Below are 17,828 nucleotides of genomic sequence, written 5' to 3'. Positions count from 1 at the left end.
CACAGGTCATGAGACTTCTGAATCATTCTTTACCAAATTTCTCCACTTAATATTCATAATTAGCTTGTCCTGTGCAGCTCTACTTGTATTACATGAAGTTTGATTGCAAAATTTCTCAGTTACTGTTCAGTTTGTTTTCTCCACAAACAGCTGAAAAATCTATCCTGAGGCCACAGTGCCTTTCCTAAGAGCACCAACACCTTGAGATCTCGGTCCTCACTCAGTCAGGTTGTAGTATATTTCCTGAATTAGACAGAATTCTGTGTAGAAACTCTACTTGATACTTCTGATATTTTTATTACAAATCTTTAAAAATCTACTAATATTGAGAACTATAACCCTAGTTTTCTGAGAAAACCTGTACATTTTCTTTAAATTACCTCCAAATTTTTGGAAGTGCTGATATCTTGCTAATATAAAGCAAGATTTAGTTTTCCAGCATCCACAGTTGTGTGCACATTTGTCTATATATGTGTATGTATAGTCTATGAATACATACTCTAATATGGATACAGATACCTGTCTACACTTTATTTACACTAAAGGGTTGTACATTTTGCCTTGGAAATAAATATTGCAAAGGGGTTCAGGTAGAGAGTCTATAAAATTGCTCGTGATGCAGAAAGTACATAGACTCTTACTCATTTGAATAACCAGCAATTCCATTCTCCAGGTAACTCTTCCCCTCCTCCTCTTCAGCAAGAGCATGTTTGTGGTGAGATATTAATCATTTCCTGCAGCACTGTGTATATAAAAGGAGCCCAAGGCAGAGCCACACACAGTTTACCCAGCTGAGGAGCAGAGCTGACTCTCAAAATGCTGGTCCAGGTTGTGGCCCTGCTGGGTCTGGGGGTGCTGGGCAGCTCAGCACAACTGCAGGAGGAGCACTCCAGGACTTTGGTGGGGTTGATCATTCGAGAACTTCTCCAAGATACGAAGAAACTAAATTTAAGTGCAGTAAGTTCCTTAATTTTGAACAACTTCTCCCTAGCTGCCCTTCTATTCCAGGTTCTCTCCTGAAGTTACTAACTTCCTTTTCTCTTGAGCAGGTTCCCAGCCTTGTAACCGTGAATGCTACGGTAAGAAACCACATATTTCTATTTAAAATTATTGTCTAAAATCCCCACATTTCTGTCTCACTTCAGAATTCTAATAGCAATAAGATAACTTTACAAACCTAGGGAAATGAAAAGTTTTTGCAAGAACCCACAGAAAGCTGCTGCCAGTGCTAAAATGCTTCAGTAGTTCTCTCAGTAGGCAAAGGTCTTAGATGTGCACCAGCATCTTCTTGGAAGCCTCAAAAATTCATCTGATCCCTTAGTTTTAGAACAGAGTGTTTAGTCCATATCCTATACAGACCCATTCATTTCACTGACCTGTATTTTCCTGAAATCCAGTGGAAAAATGAGCTTTTTTATGGAGGACATGAGGAGTACCAGTGAGAAATAGCAGCCCATCACCTATTACAAGAGAACAAAAGACAAATGGCATCAATGCTTCTTAGTTTCAGGGAGAAAAGTTGAAAATTCACATCAGCAGCAATAATTGCTTTTATTTCATTAAGACAATTCTGATCCAGTTTCAAAAGAGACACAATAGCAAGACATGAAACACAAATGCAGGGTTGACCCTCCTTTCCCTTGAGGAACAAATATCTCCAGAACTGAAGACATTCAAATTTTATATGTTCAGTTTTATATGTCAGTGGCACCTGCAACTTACTTAAGGCAATTGGGAGTTTTTGGACACTGGCATGCTCTTAAATTAAAATTATAGATTGTGCTATGATTTCCTAAATTTGATGTCCAGTAAATGGCTGAATACAGAGTCAGGGCTAGTGTTGAAAACACAGCTCTTAATTCCTGTGGGTTATTATTTTTCATGGGTATTTAAATTCCTGGGATATGATGTTTTATTTATGTGCTACCAATTATTACTGTTGAAATAACTTTTCCCTATCCCTGCAGGTGGAGAGATGTATGCACAGCCACCTGAAAACCTTTGTTAGCACCTTGACAGCTCTTGACATTCACAGCAAATTCATAGCCAGAAAACTGACCAGGCTTAATACCTACAAAAACATCCTCCCCAAAGTAAGTTTGGCTTTGTGGTACTTAATAGCAAAATAATCAGCAAAGGCTGTTCAATGATGGGGCACAGCAGCTGGGATGGTGCTGAGCTGGCTGCAGTGGACACTAGAAATCTCTTCTGAAAATGATAGGATTAAGAAAGGTGTAAATACATCCACCTTCTTCCTTAGATAACATTGACATCTTTTCCTGTGGTAATCCCAATTGCAAGGAAGATAATAATATGAAAAACCCTCAAATGAGAGTAGAAGCTGGGACAGCAGTGGGGCTCAGGGCACCTGTGCATGCTGCAAGGTGATGAGCTGTCTCCTACACATCATCACCCTGCCTTGGAGCCTCCAGGGGCAGCTCACCCAGCTCTCCAAAACGTGCTCTGGGCTATTACAGCCCATCTGTCAGTTGAGGTATCAAATACCATAGACTCAGATGTGATATCCAAGTTACGTGACTGAATTACATTGTCTTTTTTTTTTTTCAAGGACCTCGATCAGGAATGTGAGACTGCACAAGTAACATGGGACGACTTCCTGGACACACTAGACAGGTTCTTGAGATTGCTCTCTGAGAAAATTCAAAATGCCTAAATAGAGCAAATCTGAGAAGAAAAGGAGAACCTGAACTCTTTTGCAACCAAACTGTGACTCAATTAACTTATCCTCAGGAATGTGGCCATAGAATATTTATATATAGAGAGATATGTTGTGTGTGTATATATATATATATATGTATAAAAAGTGATGTTATAACAGCAGTCATGTTCACTATAATGATTGGAACATGCAGATTTTTAAAGACACTTAAATATTTAAATATTTCAGATAATTTTAATATTTTAACTTATGTCTTTTTCTTCATGAAAGAGGAAGTTTTATTATTTATTTATTTATTTATTTAGACTGAGATATTTATTGTGATGCTGCTGTATTTAAGTATTTGCTTTAGGAAACTGCTGTGTGATGGTGTGTGAGGAGGAGCTCTGGGGATCTGCTTTGGGATTGGCTGTGACAATATTTCTCTCACACTGTCCCAAACCACAGCCCCAGGGCTCTCAGAGCTGGGTCAGAGTCAGTCCGTGGGACAGGGACAAGGCCATTGGTGGCACTCAGGCCATTCACTTCTCCTTGGCTCCTGACCCAGCTCCAGGACTGGAGAGGATTCACTTCACTTGTGCACTCCCACCTCCACTCCTAAGGGTTCAGATCCAGGGGGCAACTTCAACCACTACATATTTTATTGTTGGTGAAGCAGAGCCGTGTCACCCAAATCCAGCCAAACTGGGTAACACAAAAGCGAAGAGGTTTTGTTTGTTTTTCCTTCAAGTTTACTCAGCTGAGATGAGGTGTTTCCCCATCTCATGTGAGCTGAATTCTAATGAACTGAATCAGACAATACTTGTTTTCCAAACTGTTTAAGTAGCCATAGCTATGGCAGGTACTCACAAAGTGCATATCCATGTAAAGCTATCAGTTAAGATTCTGAAAGTTAATATTTAATAAAAAAGTATTGAAGAGGAATGTTCCTCCAAGGATTGGTTTTTAAGGACTCCTGTCAGGTGTTGCCTATACTTAGGTATCTGTTACTGACTGTTTGCAACCTTTTGTTAATCTGAATGCACATTTACAAAAAATTAACAAATTTACAAAAATAAACAAGTTTTCCTGTATAATTAAGAGTCCTTTATTTGAGGAGGGTGAGTGGTTTCAACACTGGGGAGCTGTTTGATTTCCAAGTGGGATGGACACAACAGGTACTGCCAGCAATAGGGGAGATGCCCCTGATCAGGGTGAGCAGAGCAACATCAGCCCTCACCCATCCCATCACCTCCCCACCTGCTGCACCCTGGCCCTGAACTCAGCTTTACCCAGTCATGTTGTGCTTGAACTTTTAAGAAGATGTGTCCTCTTGTCCGGGGTAACTCATTCCTGGCTGCACCATGTCCCTGCCACATCTGCAGTGTTGGAAAAGCAGAAAAACTTTCACTTGTCACCGCTGAGAACCATCCCCCTCTCCACTCATGTGGAGAGCTCCCAGTCCTGAAAAATTGAGAAGCATCCATGTTCACCAAGAGGATTGAAATGGAGGGACAGCCCAGGTGAGGCAGGAATGAACACCCAAAGAACCAGAGACATACAGCCACCTTGGCAAGCACCCATGGAGACAGAGGATGCCTTGCAGAAACCTCCAAAAATGTGGGTTTTCCCTGCTGACAGCATGGTGGCCCTGGACAGGGCTTGCTACAGCAGAGATTGGATCCTACATACATCTCACCCCCTCCACAGAGCAGAGCACACCCCATTTTTCAGATACACACTTCCAATGGTTGAAACAGAAGCAGATGCTTTGCATTCAAAAAGCACCTCCCCTTGCAGACACTGTATGTGGCAGAGCCCAGTCAGGCTGTACAGAGACTTCATCTCCTGACACAGGGGCAGGAGCCTCAAAAATCTCCACAGTGGGGACACGGCCACCAGCCCTGGATGGGGACAAGTGCCCTGACTCTCCCTGGATACCACAAACTGCCCACGGTCATTGTGCATTGTTTTATATTTAATTCTTGTAAGAACTGGAAAAAAATGAAATCAACCCAAACCCTGGACCTGTTTACTAAGATCAGAGAAATGAATGAATATCCAGCCAAATTCCCTTAGGTTAAACAGTCAGGAAAATCTCTGCTCCTGGACTCCATCTCATTCAGTGCTGCAACAGTTCAAGGAATAATAAGAAATACCCTGAAGAAATATTTCCTGTATTTCAAAGTTTTCATTAGCAATGAGGTGTTTAATATTTCAGATACATTATTTGAAATTACATCTAAATGTTTTACACTAAATTTTAAATTCACCCTTCAGATAAATAGGAAGTCTCAGAATCAGACATATATGGAAAGGAGAAGAATATCAGGATTTTATAGAGGAAACATTAATCAGGCTCAGCATTCTTGGCACAGCAGTCCAGGAAATTGTGACTAACAGACAAGAGGGAAAAGTGAAACATTAAATAACTCCAAGTCAATACTGGGCTGGTATGACAACTACAGCTGGTCTGAAGCTGTACAGATATAACTGGTCATAACAGAACTTCAACTCAACCAGCCTAGATGTAAGCAATGATAGGTTGGATTTGAACTCAAAGCAGGGACCTCAGCCCATCCCATTCAGTCCTCAATGCAGATATCTAACTGGGCAGTGAGCTGGGCAGTGCTGACACCTTGAACAATCAGGTGTTCAATTGTGGGAATTTTGAACCCCCTATAAAAGGGGGCAACCATCAATAAATCTTGGCTGTTGTTGCATGACCTTCATTGTGTTCAGTCGTGTGCCTGTCTCCAAAACTGTGACCAAATGTAACAGGCTGACCACAGGAAAACATAACTGGAGCTGTTGCCTGGGGCAGCAGACTGCCAGGGAAAGCACCGGCAGGGTGGGACAGCTCTGGGGCCTTGCAGGATGCAAGGCAGTGGGGTGAAGGCAGTGGGGTGAAGGCAGTGGGGTGAAGGCAGTAGAATGCAGGTAATAGGATGCAGGCAGTGGGGTGAAGGCAGTGGGGTTGCAGGTCACAGGCCTCCCAGCCATGATGCCAGCAGCACCTGTAAAGCTCTCAAGCATGGCACAGCCCTTCCTCTTCCCCACCCTGCCCTGGCAAGGGCAAAGTCTATTTGGCTGGAGCTTCCAAGGGCCCTGCCGTCATCTCGGATCCCGCAACGGCTCCGAAATAACTTGATACCATTCAGCCAAGCAGAAACTGTTGTGCAAACAGCAGTGAAGGGAATGCCTGGTTTCAGCAGGCGAGACAGTCTTACCACCAGCACTGACAGCACCAGTGTGCTGAGCACAGCTGCCTGAATATGACAACCCCACAGCTTCATCACAGCTCTAACAACCCTGATAAGCATCTTGCATCATCATAACACAACAAAACACACCTGCCTTGATGTCTCAGTTAAACTGTGACTTTGACTTTCGAGGGCTGCTTCAGATTTGTTTGTTTTGGAAGTAGATTTGCCATTAAAAAATGATTGTTGCATTTCTTACATCAAGGTAGGAAAATCAGCTCTGTGAGCCTCAGTAGGGGACAAGCTGTGTGAGCTGGTGGCACAGCGGGGGAAGGTATGCTGCACAGAGCCATGTGCTACTTTTAGAAGTTGTAGGTGTGAGTTATATTTAGCATTCCCCATTTGATAAGCAAGAAATTATTTACAGTAAAACCCATCTCCCCAACACTGTGACAGCAGAGCAGATCCCCTCCAGTCTGCTGAACTCCTCTGGGGTGCATACCACATGTGTAGATCTGCCTGTGTTTATGAGATCCATGATGAGCTTTTCAAGGATGAAAGAAGCCCATCCACGTAGCCCTGGCTTATGCCTGAGATGTTTGGTTTTCTGAAATTCCTTTCCCAGAGAATTTTCTGTAAACAAGAGATATGTTTTTGTAATGGCAAATTAGTTTACATATTTTCCCTAGGAGGGACTTCTTCTTGATGTCCCTCTGGTCTGACCAATGTGATTGAAGAGGTTTGTCTTCTTGTCACCAATCAAATTGGTCTGTGTAGAATAGTATAAAAGGGGAGACACATCCCAAGAATAAAGGAGTAATTTTCAGCCTTCTGAAGCCAGTCTTTGTGCTGTTGTGGTGTAAAACAGCGTCACATCCATCCTGTGTAGGACCAGCCACAGTCTTCTGGATACTCTCCAAATATTTAATGGTGGCAGCTGTCCTGTGCAACCACAACAAGCAAGTCTGGGGGAAGATTTGCCAAGAGACATTGGGCTCTGGGAGCATGTGGGACACATAGCACACAGGCACCAGCTTCACAAGGCCACATTTTTCAGCTTGGCCTGGGGGTGTCTCTCCTAGAGTCTCTCTTTCCAGGCTGTAGATGGTTCTGGAATAGGTGCACAGGGGAATGTGGCAGGGCAGCTGTGCCCCAGCCCACAGGCAAGCTCCCTGCCAGAGGACCTCCTTCATTTATGCCAGGGCAGAACTGACAGAAAGCAGCTTGAACATGGAAATGCTGTTCCCATGTTCCTCTGCCATCCCAGCACCATTTCTCTCACCATGATTTCTTAGCACTAAGGATGAGAGAAATGGAGATCAGCAATGGCATCGCTCTCCTGCTCAGCTGTGTACAGAGCATAGTGATGCCATCACAACCAGATGAATGCAGCCTCAGCTCCATCAAGGAGCAATCAGCAGCCAGATCTGGGCTTACTCTCTACAAGGGTAATTTCCCTGTTTTCTTTTTCTGAAACATTCAATTAGTCATTTTCTGTTGACACTGTACTTCCTTTTTCATCTGTAGTTCTCTTCTCCTGGAAAAGCTGGCAGCCCACAGCTTGGACAGGAGCACTCTTTGCTGGGTTAGGAACTGGCTGCATGGCCAGGCCCAGAGAGTGGTGGTGAATGGTGCTGCATCCAACTGGGGACAGTCACCAGTGGTGTCCCTCAGGGGTCTGTGCTGGGGGCAGCTCTGTTGAGTGTTTTCATTGATGACATGGATTGAGTGTTTAATTAGTAAATTTGCAGATGACACTAAACTGGGAGCATGTGTCAATCTGTTGGAAGGTGGGAGGGCTCTGCAAAGATACCTGGAACGATTGGGTGGATGGGCAGAGTCCAGTAAGATGAGGTTTAATAAGTCCAAGTGCCAAGTCTGCATTTCAGACACAATAATCCCTTGCAACATTATAGGCTGGGGATGGTGTGGCTGAACAGTGTCCAGGCAGAAAGGGACCTGGGGGTTCTGGTGACAGCAGCTGAACATGAGCCAGGGTGTGGCCTGGTGGCCAGGAAGGCCAACAGCATCCTGGTCTGGATCAGGAATGGTGTGGCCAGCAGGAGCAGGGAGGTCATTCTGCCCCTGTACTCAGCACTGGTGAGGCCACACCTTGAGTGCTGTGTCCAGTTCTGGCCCCTCAGTTTAGGATGGACATTGAGTGCTGTGTCCAGTTCTGGCCCCTCAGTTTAGGATGGACATTGAGTGCTGTGTCCAGCTCTGGCCCCTCAGTTTAAGAAGGACGTTGAGATGTTGAGGCATTTGAGCACCTCCAGAGGAGGCAATGAGGCTGGTGAGGGGCTGGGAATACAAACCCTTTGAGGAACAACTGAGGGAGCTGGGGTTGTTCAGCCTGGAGAAAAGGAGACTCAGGGGTGACCTAATCACTTTCCACAACTCCCTGAAAGGTGGTTTTGGTCAGGTGGGGGTTGGTCTCTTTCTCCAGGCAGCAACTGACAGAACAAGAGGACACAGTCTTAAGCTGTTCCGATGGAAATATAGGTTGGATATTAGGAAAAAGTTTTTACAGAAAGAGTGATAAAGTACTGGAATGGTCTGGGCAGGTGGTGGAGTCACCATCCCCTGGATGTGTCTAAAAATAGACTGGATGTGGCAGTCAGTGTCATGGTTTAGTTGAAGTGTTAGGGCATGTGTTAGACTCGATCTTGGATGTCTCTTCCAACCTAGTCATTCTGTGATTCTGTGATTAGTCACTTGTCAGGATTCATAAATCTTCTATTTTCTGCTCAACACGATCCCACAGGCTTTGGAAAACCTCATTTTTATTTCCTCCTTCATTCATGGTGTCTTTGAAACCAAAAAATTAGGTGTCTCTTTCTGGACACCACCTGTCTGGGGCCAGATTCCATTAGGTCAGTGGGTGAGGCTTGAAAACACCCATTACAGGCTTTTTGGACTGATCACCTGTGTTTCTCTCACTCACTTGATTTCAGACAAGTGACTGAGAATGCAATGGATCATCATTAAATATACAGTTGTCCTTCTTCGGATGTTTATCAACAACTGCTAAGGCCACTGCACATGGGTGAAAGGCTCTATCTTAAAGATACAAGAGGTGCAAGGTGGTGGCTGCTCCCACCATTGGAGAACATGAGGTCCTGAGGGGACTTGAATAGCTTTTACACCATAAACCCAAGTCTAGAGATGTATTGCAATTTCCTCCTGTGTGTGGGAAGATATAAGAAACTGTAGATATAATTCCTTTCAAAAAATAAGGGAAGACTGTTCTATTTTCTGTGGAAAGTGAAGCATGCATGAGGTAATGTTTGTTGTCCGATGAGCACCAACCTGACTCACTGGGTCTGGAGAGGGGTCAAGGCTGCCTGTGAAATCTTTTCTGATCAATCAGGCATCTCACTTCTTAGAATTTAACACTGAAATCCACAACTTATCTCTAATTTTGCCTGAAAGGTAGAGAATTTGTTGTGCATCTCCAGACATTTCTCTGAGCAAGGAGGGAGGTTTTCGTTGCTTTTCCAAAGTTGTGTAGTTACTAAAAGTTCTTTATATGAGTCCTAAAGCATCCCTTTAACAGGTTGAAGGAAACAAAGGGAGCCCTTTTGACCTCCATCAACTACGGAGGCCTTGGCAGAGCCTTGACAGACTAAGAGATTGCAGCAGAGGGCAGGAGTCCAGGAGGTTGAGATGTGCAGAATGAGTCGGCTTTGGATTAATTTCTGATTTCATGCGTCAGTATAATTCCCCCACAAGGTCCTGTGAGGGAAGGACAGGCCTCTGTGACTCACAGGCACTTCTTTTGATTAACTGCAGAAGAAGTCATACAAACATGGGGAATACCTCTGATTAAATAAAAAATCTTTCCCTAGAGCCTATTTCAAAACATGTAGCTCTGCTCTCCAGTTAGCCTGACTTGGCCTCATGCTCCAAGGGCCACTTTCCAAGGATGACAGCCCACTGGCCAGACAGCTGGTCACAGACCAGTGACCACAGCCAGAGCATGAAACACAAAAGGAATGTCCTTGGGCTGGGGAGCAGAGCTGCACATCTGCTGCTGATGCCCCAACCAAGTACAGTCACCAGTGACAATGATCTCAAATTCTGCTGCTTCTGAACAATGTGTAAAATCACTCTGCAAGGCAGGGAGAGGCATGGCTTCTTCCTCTCTGCAGAGGCAGACCACAGAGGCAGAACACTGCAGAGGCAGACCACAAAGACAGAATGCTGCTTAGCTCCTTCCAGGACCGAGGAACGCAGCGTCAATCCTGTAGTGCAAAGGACATTGTAAATCATTTCACTCTCTCTGTTTGACATTAATTCAAAGTGAAAGGGCTAAGGAGGGAAGGAGGGAGGGGCATCAAGGCTGAGGAGTCTGATGGTTTGGTCTGCTCAGAAGTGTGCAAGTGCATCAGGCAGCCAGAAACGAGGCAGGGGCAAACATCTGGGAGAAATCAAAATCTGGGAGAAATCAAGGTAGTGCAAGAATGTGCAGAGATGAACTTGGCATGTCTGTGACAGGGATATTCAGAGGAGTGAAAGCAGGTGCTGATCAATCTTTTCACAGAGGAAGGACAGCAAGAAGATAGCTTTGAGATAGAGTATCACAAATTAGTAAAACTGCTTTCAAAATGGTTTACTTTCTCCCTGATAGGACAGGAAGCATTGCAAGAGCTTGTGTCACCTTTCAGCTGGCTGAACTTCCACTCCAGTGAGTTACATGGTTGTAATGATTTTATAATGATTGCATATGTGGTGAAGAACCTGAAGTTGTCCAAATCCTTTACAGGGCAAGAATAGTCTCTGTATCATTGCTGAGACTTCTCATCAGGATTTCTACTTTAGTTACATAGAGCCCAACTCATAAAACTGAAGCTCACCATCTCTCCAGGTTTAGAAAAGTGAACAATTCTGTTACTTTTCAGTTAATTTTATATTATCTTTTCAGTGGGTTTGTTTTTTTTTTTTTTGTTTTTTTTTTTTTTTTTTTTTTTTTTTTAATGTTAAGCTTTTAGTTAATTCCTAATGGGCTGGGCCATTTTCTGTTCATTTATTCAATTCCATGTCTGACAACATGTGGGGCTCTGCCAAGGACTGAAATCATATCAATGATATCAATGATTTACATGTCATCAGTGCTAATCCTTGTGGGATGTTTTAGCGGAGGTGGAGTTGGATGCGGGCACTGCTGCATGAGCCCTGGCTGGAAATTCCCTGCAGCTCTCTCAGATTCCTACAGCAGTTATTCCCTCGGTACAGAACGGGAAAGAAAGGTCAATGCTGATACAACTTTGAGAGGAGCAGGGTGGTCACAGTAGTTTCACCTCTGAGTGAATATTTGCAAAAGAGTCGGTGTGTGTGAGATTGACTGGTAAATGTGCGTACATGAGTAGACCACAAGTTCCATCTTCCTCTCTGGTTTCATCGCTTCTTTTTTTTTCCACCCTGGCCGCAATCTAAGAAAGTATTTGCATGTCATTAGTGGCTTTAAAAAGAATAAAGAAAAAAAGGTGGAGTCCCAACTTCACAAATCATTTTTTCCAGCAGTAAAAGTCCATCCTGCCCACACCTTTCCCTTCTGCCCTCTCTGCAGGAACTCTCATTTCTTTAACTATTTTGGAGATGAAAGCAAAATCCTCAGTGCTCACCGACAGGTTTATCTGCAGCCTTAGTTCCTACTGCTTTTTCCAAGGGAAGAAACTCCCTGCACTTTAAACCTGACTACAATTTTCAGTACCAGCAGGTACAGCCATCCATGCAGGGTACGGTCAGATGGGGCTCTGACCAACCTGGTCTAGTGGTCATGGCAAGGGGTTGGAACAAATTGACCTTTAAAGGTCCTTTCCAACCCAACCCATTCTATGGTTCTATGATTCAATACATACAATCCATTCCTTCCCTTTAGACCAGAAGGAATAATTTTATCTCCACGGCCACATAAGTGCCAGGGACAGGCAAAGTCCTGAACCAGCCAGAGATGGGGGAAAATACCTGTGTCTCAGGTGCAGTTCTGCTTCCTAAGGTGTCCAGTGTACAGGTTCACTGAAAGGGTCCACACTACTCATGAGCTCATTAAAATAAAAAGAATCACAGGATTTTTTTAAAAGGAGCCATGTGTGCACCACAGAGACTGGTATTCACCACTGCCTGAATTGATACAAATACCTTGATAGCACAAGGTAGAGACAGCATTCCAATGGATCCTTCCCCACTAAGGTAACACACAGTGGGTTAACCTCAAATCTGGAGTACAGCAAATCTTCTGACTACAGGGAAACATTGGGAATATCAGTGTGACTCCAGCAGGAGTCTCCAGGCAGGAAAGCTACCCCAGGTCCCACACCAGCGTATCCAGGGCACATAGGAAAGGGAGCACATTCTGCTCCACACCTGACTGCTGCTTTCACAGTGGCTCATGCAGCAAAGGCTCCTGAAGGCTGATCTGTGGAGAACAGCAGGGGAGATGCCTTACTCACTAAGCAATTAACAAAATGACTGAAAACAAAAAACTGAACAAGGTGGGTGCTCAAGGGAGAGCCTGGCAGCATCTCCAAAACCTGGTTTGTGGCTAACAAGACAGTGTCTTCTGATTTAATTAATATCATGCAAAGAAACCAATGAAGTTACGTGTTCTGTGAAACATCAGCTTAGGGACCAGTAGCAAAATGCCAAGAGTGTGGAAAAAGCAGCACTTGGGCTCTCATCAGCTTGGATGGCACCTGTGTGTGGGCATCACCTGCCCTTGCCTCAGGGGAAAAGCACAAATAAAGCTGTCTCTCTAGCTATGCGCCACTTGAGTTTTCTTAAGGGCAAGAATACCTTATGCACATTAAAGAATGTCAGTTATACAATAAAACTCCTGCAGGATTGAAATAGCATAATTTAAATTAAAGCAAAACCATGCAAACCTAACATTTTGAGGTTTTGGATAGTAAAGACCTGATGTTCTGCAAGTGTAATCCTGGCATTCATTCTTGGGATTAATGAAGAGCTTTGTTCATTCCTCTTGGGATTAATGAAGAGCTTTGCAGCAGAGTCAAAGGCAGCCCTGATGGGGGATTAGGGGACAGAAGATGGCTCTGCACACCCAGGACCCACTGTGGCTACCCAGAGGCCACCTGCAGCTCGAGGAGCAAATCTGTCAGTGTCCTCATCAATCATCAGTGCTATGTACCCCATCAGCCAAGCTTCCTGCAGATGAAGTAAAATGAGATACCAGCCAAATGTTTTAAACCTCCTCAGGAGAGCACAGAAACTAGACAAATGTCCTCTCCTTGAAAAGAGCAGAGGAGCTGCTTTTGTGTTCGCCCAAGACACTGAGCTACCCCAGCAGTCCATGGCTGGTCCATCTCCCCAGCACAGGCCCCACATGGTGTCAGGAGGAGTCTCAAAATTGTCATTTATGTCTGAGCATGGTACCATCGAGTAATCCACTCAATTACCATTGAGTAATGCCATGGTTCTAATGGCAAGCACACAGAACATGGGCAAGAGAAATAATTAGTAGAAGTATGATTTACTAATACTCTAACAATACTGATACTCTAATCAGTGAGAGTATGATGTAATCACAATCTTAAGTAGGGCAAATATGTATGTAAAGATCCAAGACACATTTAGTTACTTCACATCAATTTTTACACAATATCAGTTCATAAAATTGCTTCAGCATTTAAAATCAGAATGGCTCAAATATCCAAATTACATAGCTCCCACTGAACTTCTGGGGGAGTCCTTATTTTAGAAACGTAGTTTCCTCAATCAGATAAGAAACCAGCAGGTTCCATTCTACAGGTGACTACTCGCCTTCAGTTTAAGCATTTTTGTGGTGAGGTATTATTCACTTCCTCGCACCAGAGGCAGATATAAAAGGCAGCCAGGAGGCAGATTAGCCAGCCCAAGGAAGGGAGAACAGCCCCTTTGCCACAATGCTATGCCTGCTTGGGGTCATGCTGTCAGTGCTGTGCCTGGTGTTCTCTACACCAGTACCCACAGCCTGCCCTAGCAGCAGCCTCTTCAAGGAAACCATCCAAGCCGTTCGGGACCTAAAGTCTAAGGTTGGTCCATTTTCTCTGTGCCCCGTGTCTGATTTTCTCTGTTTGTAGGGAACCTGCTAATGTGATTTTTATCAATCTCTTCCAGGGCAGCAGCGAAATCGTGCTTCTGGTAAGATCTCTCTGTGGTTCACTTTGCAATGCTATGGGCTTGTGGGGTGGCTAGCTGCTTTTCGAGAGGGAAGGGGAAAGCAGATGTTGTTATAGACCATTCAGGATGATGTTGTGCTTTTAAGTCAGGTCTTAGATGGCAGCCAAGTCACCCTTCTGGCTTTTTGGGAGCACCATGGTGGGGTTATGTGTGCTGAGAGATCGCATCAGGGCTCTCCTCCCTCCAGAGTTATCAAACAAATATCTCCCTGTGCTCAGGGCTCTGCCTTCAGTATAGCGGTGCAGAACAGCTGGCTCCAGACAGCATTGGTTATCTCTCTTTTCACAGGCAGATAATCAGAACTGTCTTCCAGAGTCAGATGGAGACAGGTACCTTACTGCCATTGGAAAGTGGGGAACAGGCTATTTCCCTACCTTTTGGGGGAAAAAATGCCCATGTTGTTAAGAGAGCAATGCCAGCAGCGGCATTGGCAGTGTGCTTCTTGGGGAATCTCAGGAGATGCAAAGCCCAGGCAGCAAAGCTGGAGGTTAGAGATTCTCCTGAGAATCACTGCCTTCCCATGCCTGAGTCAACTAAGGAGGCAATAAAAAAACAAAGGGTGCCCAGTCATGCCTAGTTCCATCTCCACAGACTGACTCTGTAACTTTTGGAGGTAACATCAGCATTTAGCAGAAGGAAAGCACTGGATTGCACAATTGCTTCTCTACTGTACAGATTATTACATAATTCTATAATTAATATTATATAAATTTGGACTCGAATCATTGTGCAAGATTATTTCTTGTAGCAGGCATTTTGATTGAATTAATGTGATGCAATCTGTGCCAGGAATACAGTACAGAAAAGACAAAATTACTAAACTTTGTTATTCCAGAACAAGAAGATGGAGGCAAGAGGGAATGCAGCCAACTATCTGGAAGGATTTATTGAAGCCCTAAAAAATGAAGCCCTAAAAAACAGGAAAGAGAGTGTGAGTCCCATACTTCACATAGTTCGGAAGCTGGAGAAAATCCGGTCTTATGGAGAGTCGTGCACCGGATGGATGGTATGTTTGGGCTGATTCCCTGCTCGCTGTTTCCTCTTGTTTTAGAGGACCACGAAGGATTCTGTGGTTTTTCCTGGCTGCACTGAGAACAAGTGTCTGACCAAAGCACCCACTGCCTCCTGATCATGTGGCAGTGGGAGCAGCTTCCAGCCAGAAGCTGACACTTGGCCATGGCCCCAGTGCCTCCTCTGCTCTGGTCACCTCTTCCCAATATCTCCTTGCTAAGACAAAGCCCATCACCAAGTGGAGGTGCCCTGGTGCAGGTGGGGACTGGAGCCCTGGCTGAGAAAGAGCTGCACAAGGTGCAACATGTAACACATTCTTCAGCCATTCAAACCCCAATGTCTTTGTGGTCTTAAAATTAATTAATAAGAAAAAGAACTAGTCAGAGAATAGAATGTAACTACATATCCTGATTGTTTTCACTCTTCTCCTTTCAGGTTGACCTCAAGGAAGATGAAGACACACTGGAAGTGTATGATTTTTTCAAGGATTTGGAACATTTATTAAGGTTCCTGGGTGAAAATGCCGATCCATAGAAAAAAACCAAGCTTCAAAGGAGTTCGAGGCACCTGTCCAGATTGCCAGAAGACCTGAGCTTAGCATATCTTCCTTCGAGCAATGCTATTGGGAGCTGTTATTTATTTGGATCTTTATTATTATTTATTTATTCTATTTATTTAGAGAAACCTCAAATTATTTATTTTTACAATGAAGAAATACAATAAGTATTTGCTTTAGAAGAGCTGCTCTGGGGATCTGGTTTAGGAGTTTTGTCACACTATTTCTTCTACGTGCTGTTCCAAACTACAACCCCAAGGCTCAGCTCTGCATCACCCAAGTGCTCTCAGAGCCAGAACAAGGCCAACCTGTGGAACAGAGCCATCCATGTCACTCTGCACCTTCACCTCACCTCCAGGAGGCTGAGGCACTTTCAGTGGACAATCTTATACAAGGATGCACTTTTTCTAATTCTACCTAAATACTTATTTTAACTTATTATGCCACAAATGTGGTGACAATCATTTTAAAATGTTAAAAATGTGAAGTGCAAATGGTGTAAAGCATGACTGTTCTCGTTGCAGCTGTGTGTTGTGTGCACAGCACTTGTACATCTTTTATGTTTAAGTATTTGGGAAACTTGTATGCAGAACTCTATGAAATGTACCCAAACTCTAACAGAATCTATGCAAAATAAATTTCCTGCACAAAGATAGAACTGGCAGGGGTTTTTTTTGCAGCATATATAACACAAGCACACAGGCATTTTATATATAAAAGTTTATGGTATTATGTATAATATATAAAATATGTATCATGATACATATAGATATAAAATATCTAGACTCCATAATACTTGATGTATTATCTATAGAATAAATGTTATAACATAAACATAAATATATATTTATGGTAAGGAACATTCTAAATAAAAAATATTTTAATTGATTGAATGTCTCTTACCAGTGAGGTCTGGACAGTGTCAGCAGGGTATTCAGAAATCTTTAAGTTTATCATATAGGCTATAGATGAATGACAAAAAATTGTGTAGAGAATCACCATCCTTAGGTCTAGATACCACCTAATACAACTAGTGTTTTCAAATTTGGGTAAAAGTAGCACTGAAATAGTGCATCAGGATTTAGTTTCTTTCACTTTCACTTCACCGATAGAGATCTCTCTCCCTCCAGCATCTCCTCTTTCCCATCCAGTTGGATATTCTGATTCTAGGAAGATTCACCCATGCAGAAGAAAGCAAAATGTAGCCGACAGAAAAAAATTCCTTTTTGGAGCTCTGATGGGGAAACTAACAGGGACATCAGGGTTGTTGGATACACATCTTCCCCTCCGAGCAATCCAAACTTAGTCCATCATATTTATGTACACTTGCAGGCATCACTGAGCACCTACAAAGAATTTCTCTAAAACACATGATTCATGGAGAACTTAGAAGAGAGCAATGGCTGTGCAAGCCATGGTGCACCCGTGGGATACCCTAAACATCACATTATCTGCAGAAAAAGGCAGGTTGAAAGAGGCAGGGATATCCATGCTGGAATCTGCAGGGATCCCTTAAGGCAACCCACAAGTTTGAAAAATTAGCCAATTTCTGTAGCAACACCTGAAGAGGAGTTTCTTGAATGTGGGGGAAGAAAGAAACAGTCACTGTATGAACAGGGGAAAAACCACAATCCAGCAATAGGTTCAGTCATCATCTCTCTGCCACCCAAAAATAGTCAGCAATAAAACATTTACCAATACCTACAAAAATACAGAATGCAAAACTCAAAACTTTGACATTATTAGTGGCTTTAGGTCAAAGCAGCCACCCTGTGAGGGGGTGAGAGAGTAGGAAGAAGGTGACCCTGGGTACATCAGTGCTTTGGGATGGAGCTTGTAACTCCTGTAATGACAGGACCCACAAGGAACCCAAGGGGACATTCTAGTCCCATCACCTCCAGACTGGCACACGACCTGCAAGGGTTGGTACTGACCTCCAGCTCAAAGGTTGAAAGCTCTTTGGGGAGCTGGAGCACAATCCTACACACTGCATGAAAAGCTGCTCTGTCATTTGGGACTGGATGCAAAAGAGAGGAACAGTTAACTTTCTGAGGAGGGAAGGGGCCATGATCCTATGCAATGAGAGAGGAAACACAGAAAAAGTTTTCCTCCAAATAAATATTTACATTTTTTAGCAGAAATCTTCTGAAGGGGAGACAAAGCAATGGGCCAGGACAATGGGAAATGCTGTGGACCATTGCCCGTGGAGGGGAGGGAA

At 43.7% G+C, this 17,828-nt stretch overlaps 1 protein-coding gene across 1 annotated transcript; it reads left to right on the top strand.

Moving 5' to 3' along the window:
* Positions 1–796: 796 nt before the first annotated feature.
* Positions 797–2,691, top strand: LOC310915140 (uncharacterized protein). The gene is made up of 4 exons (XM_083871787.1): positions 797–957; positions 1,050–1,079; positions 1,968–2,093; positions 2,570–2,691. Exons 1-4 carry the CDS (start codon positions 817–819, stop codon positions 2,672–2,674), a joined length of 402 nt encoding a protein of 133 aa, XP_083727913.1. The 5' UTR covers positions 797–816; the 3' UTR covers positions 2,675–2,691.
* The last annotated feature ends 15,137 nt before the right edge of the window (positions 2,692–17,828 follow it).

Source organism: Zosterops lateralis, assembly GCF_965231275.1.
Source record: "Zosterops lateralis genome assembly, chromosome: 14".
Lineage (NCBI taxonomy): Eukaryota > Metazoa > Chordata > Aves > Passeriformes > Zosteropidae > Zosterops > Zosterops lateralis.
The sequence above is the reverse complement of the archived record's forward strand: the minus strand, read 5'-3'. Positions and strand labels throughout refer to the sequence as shown.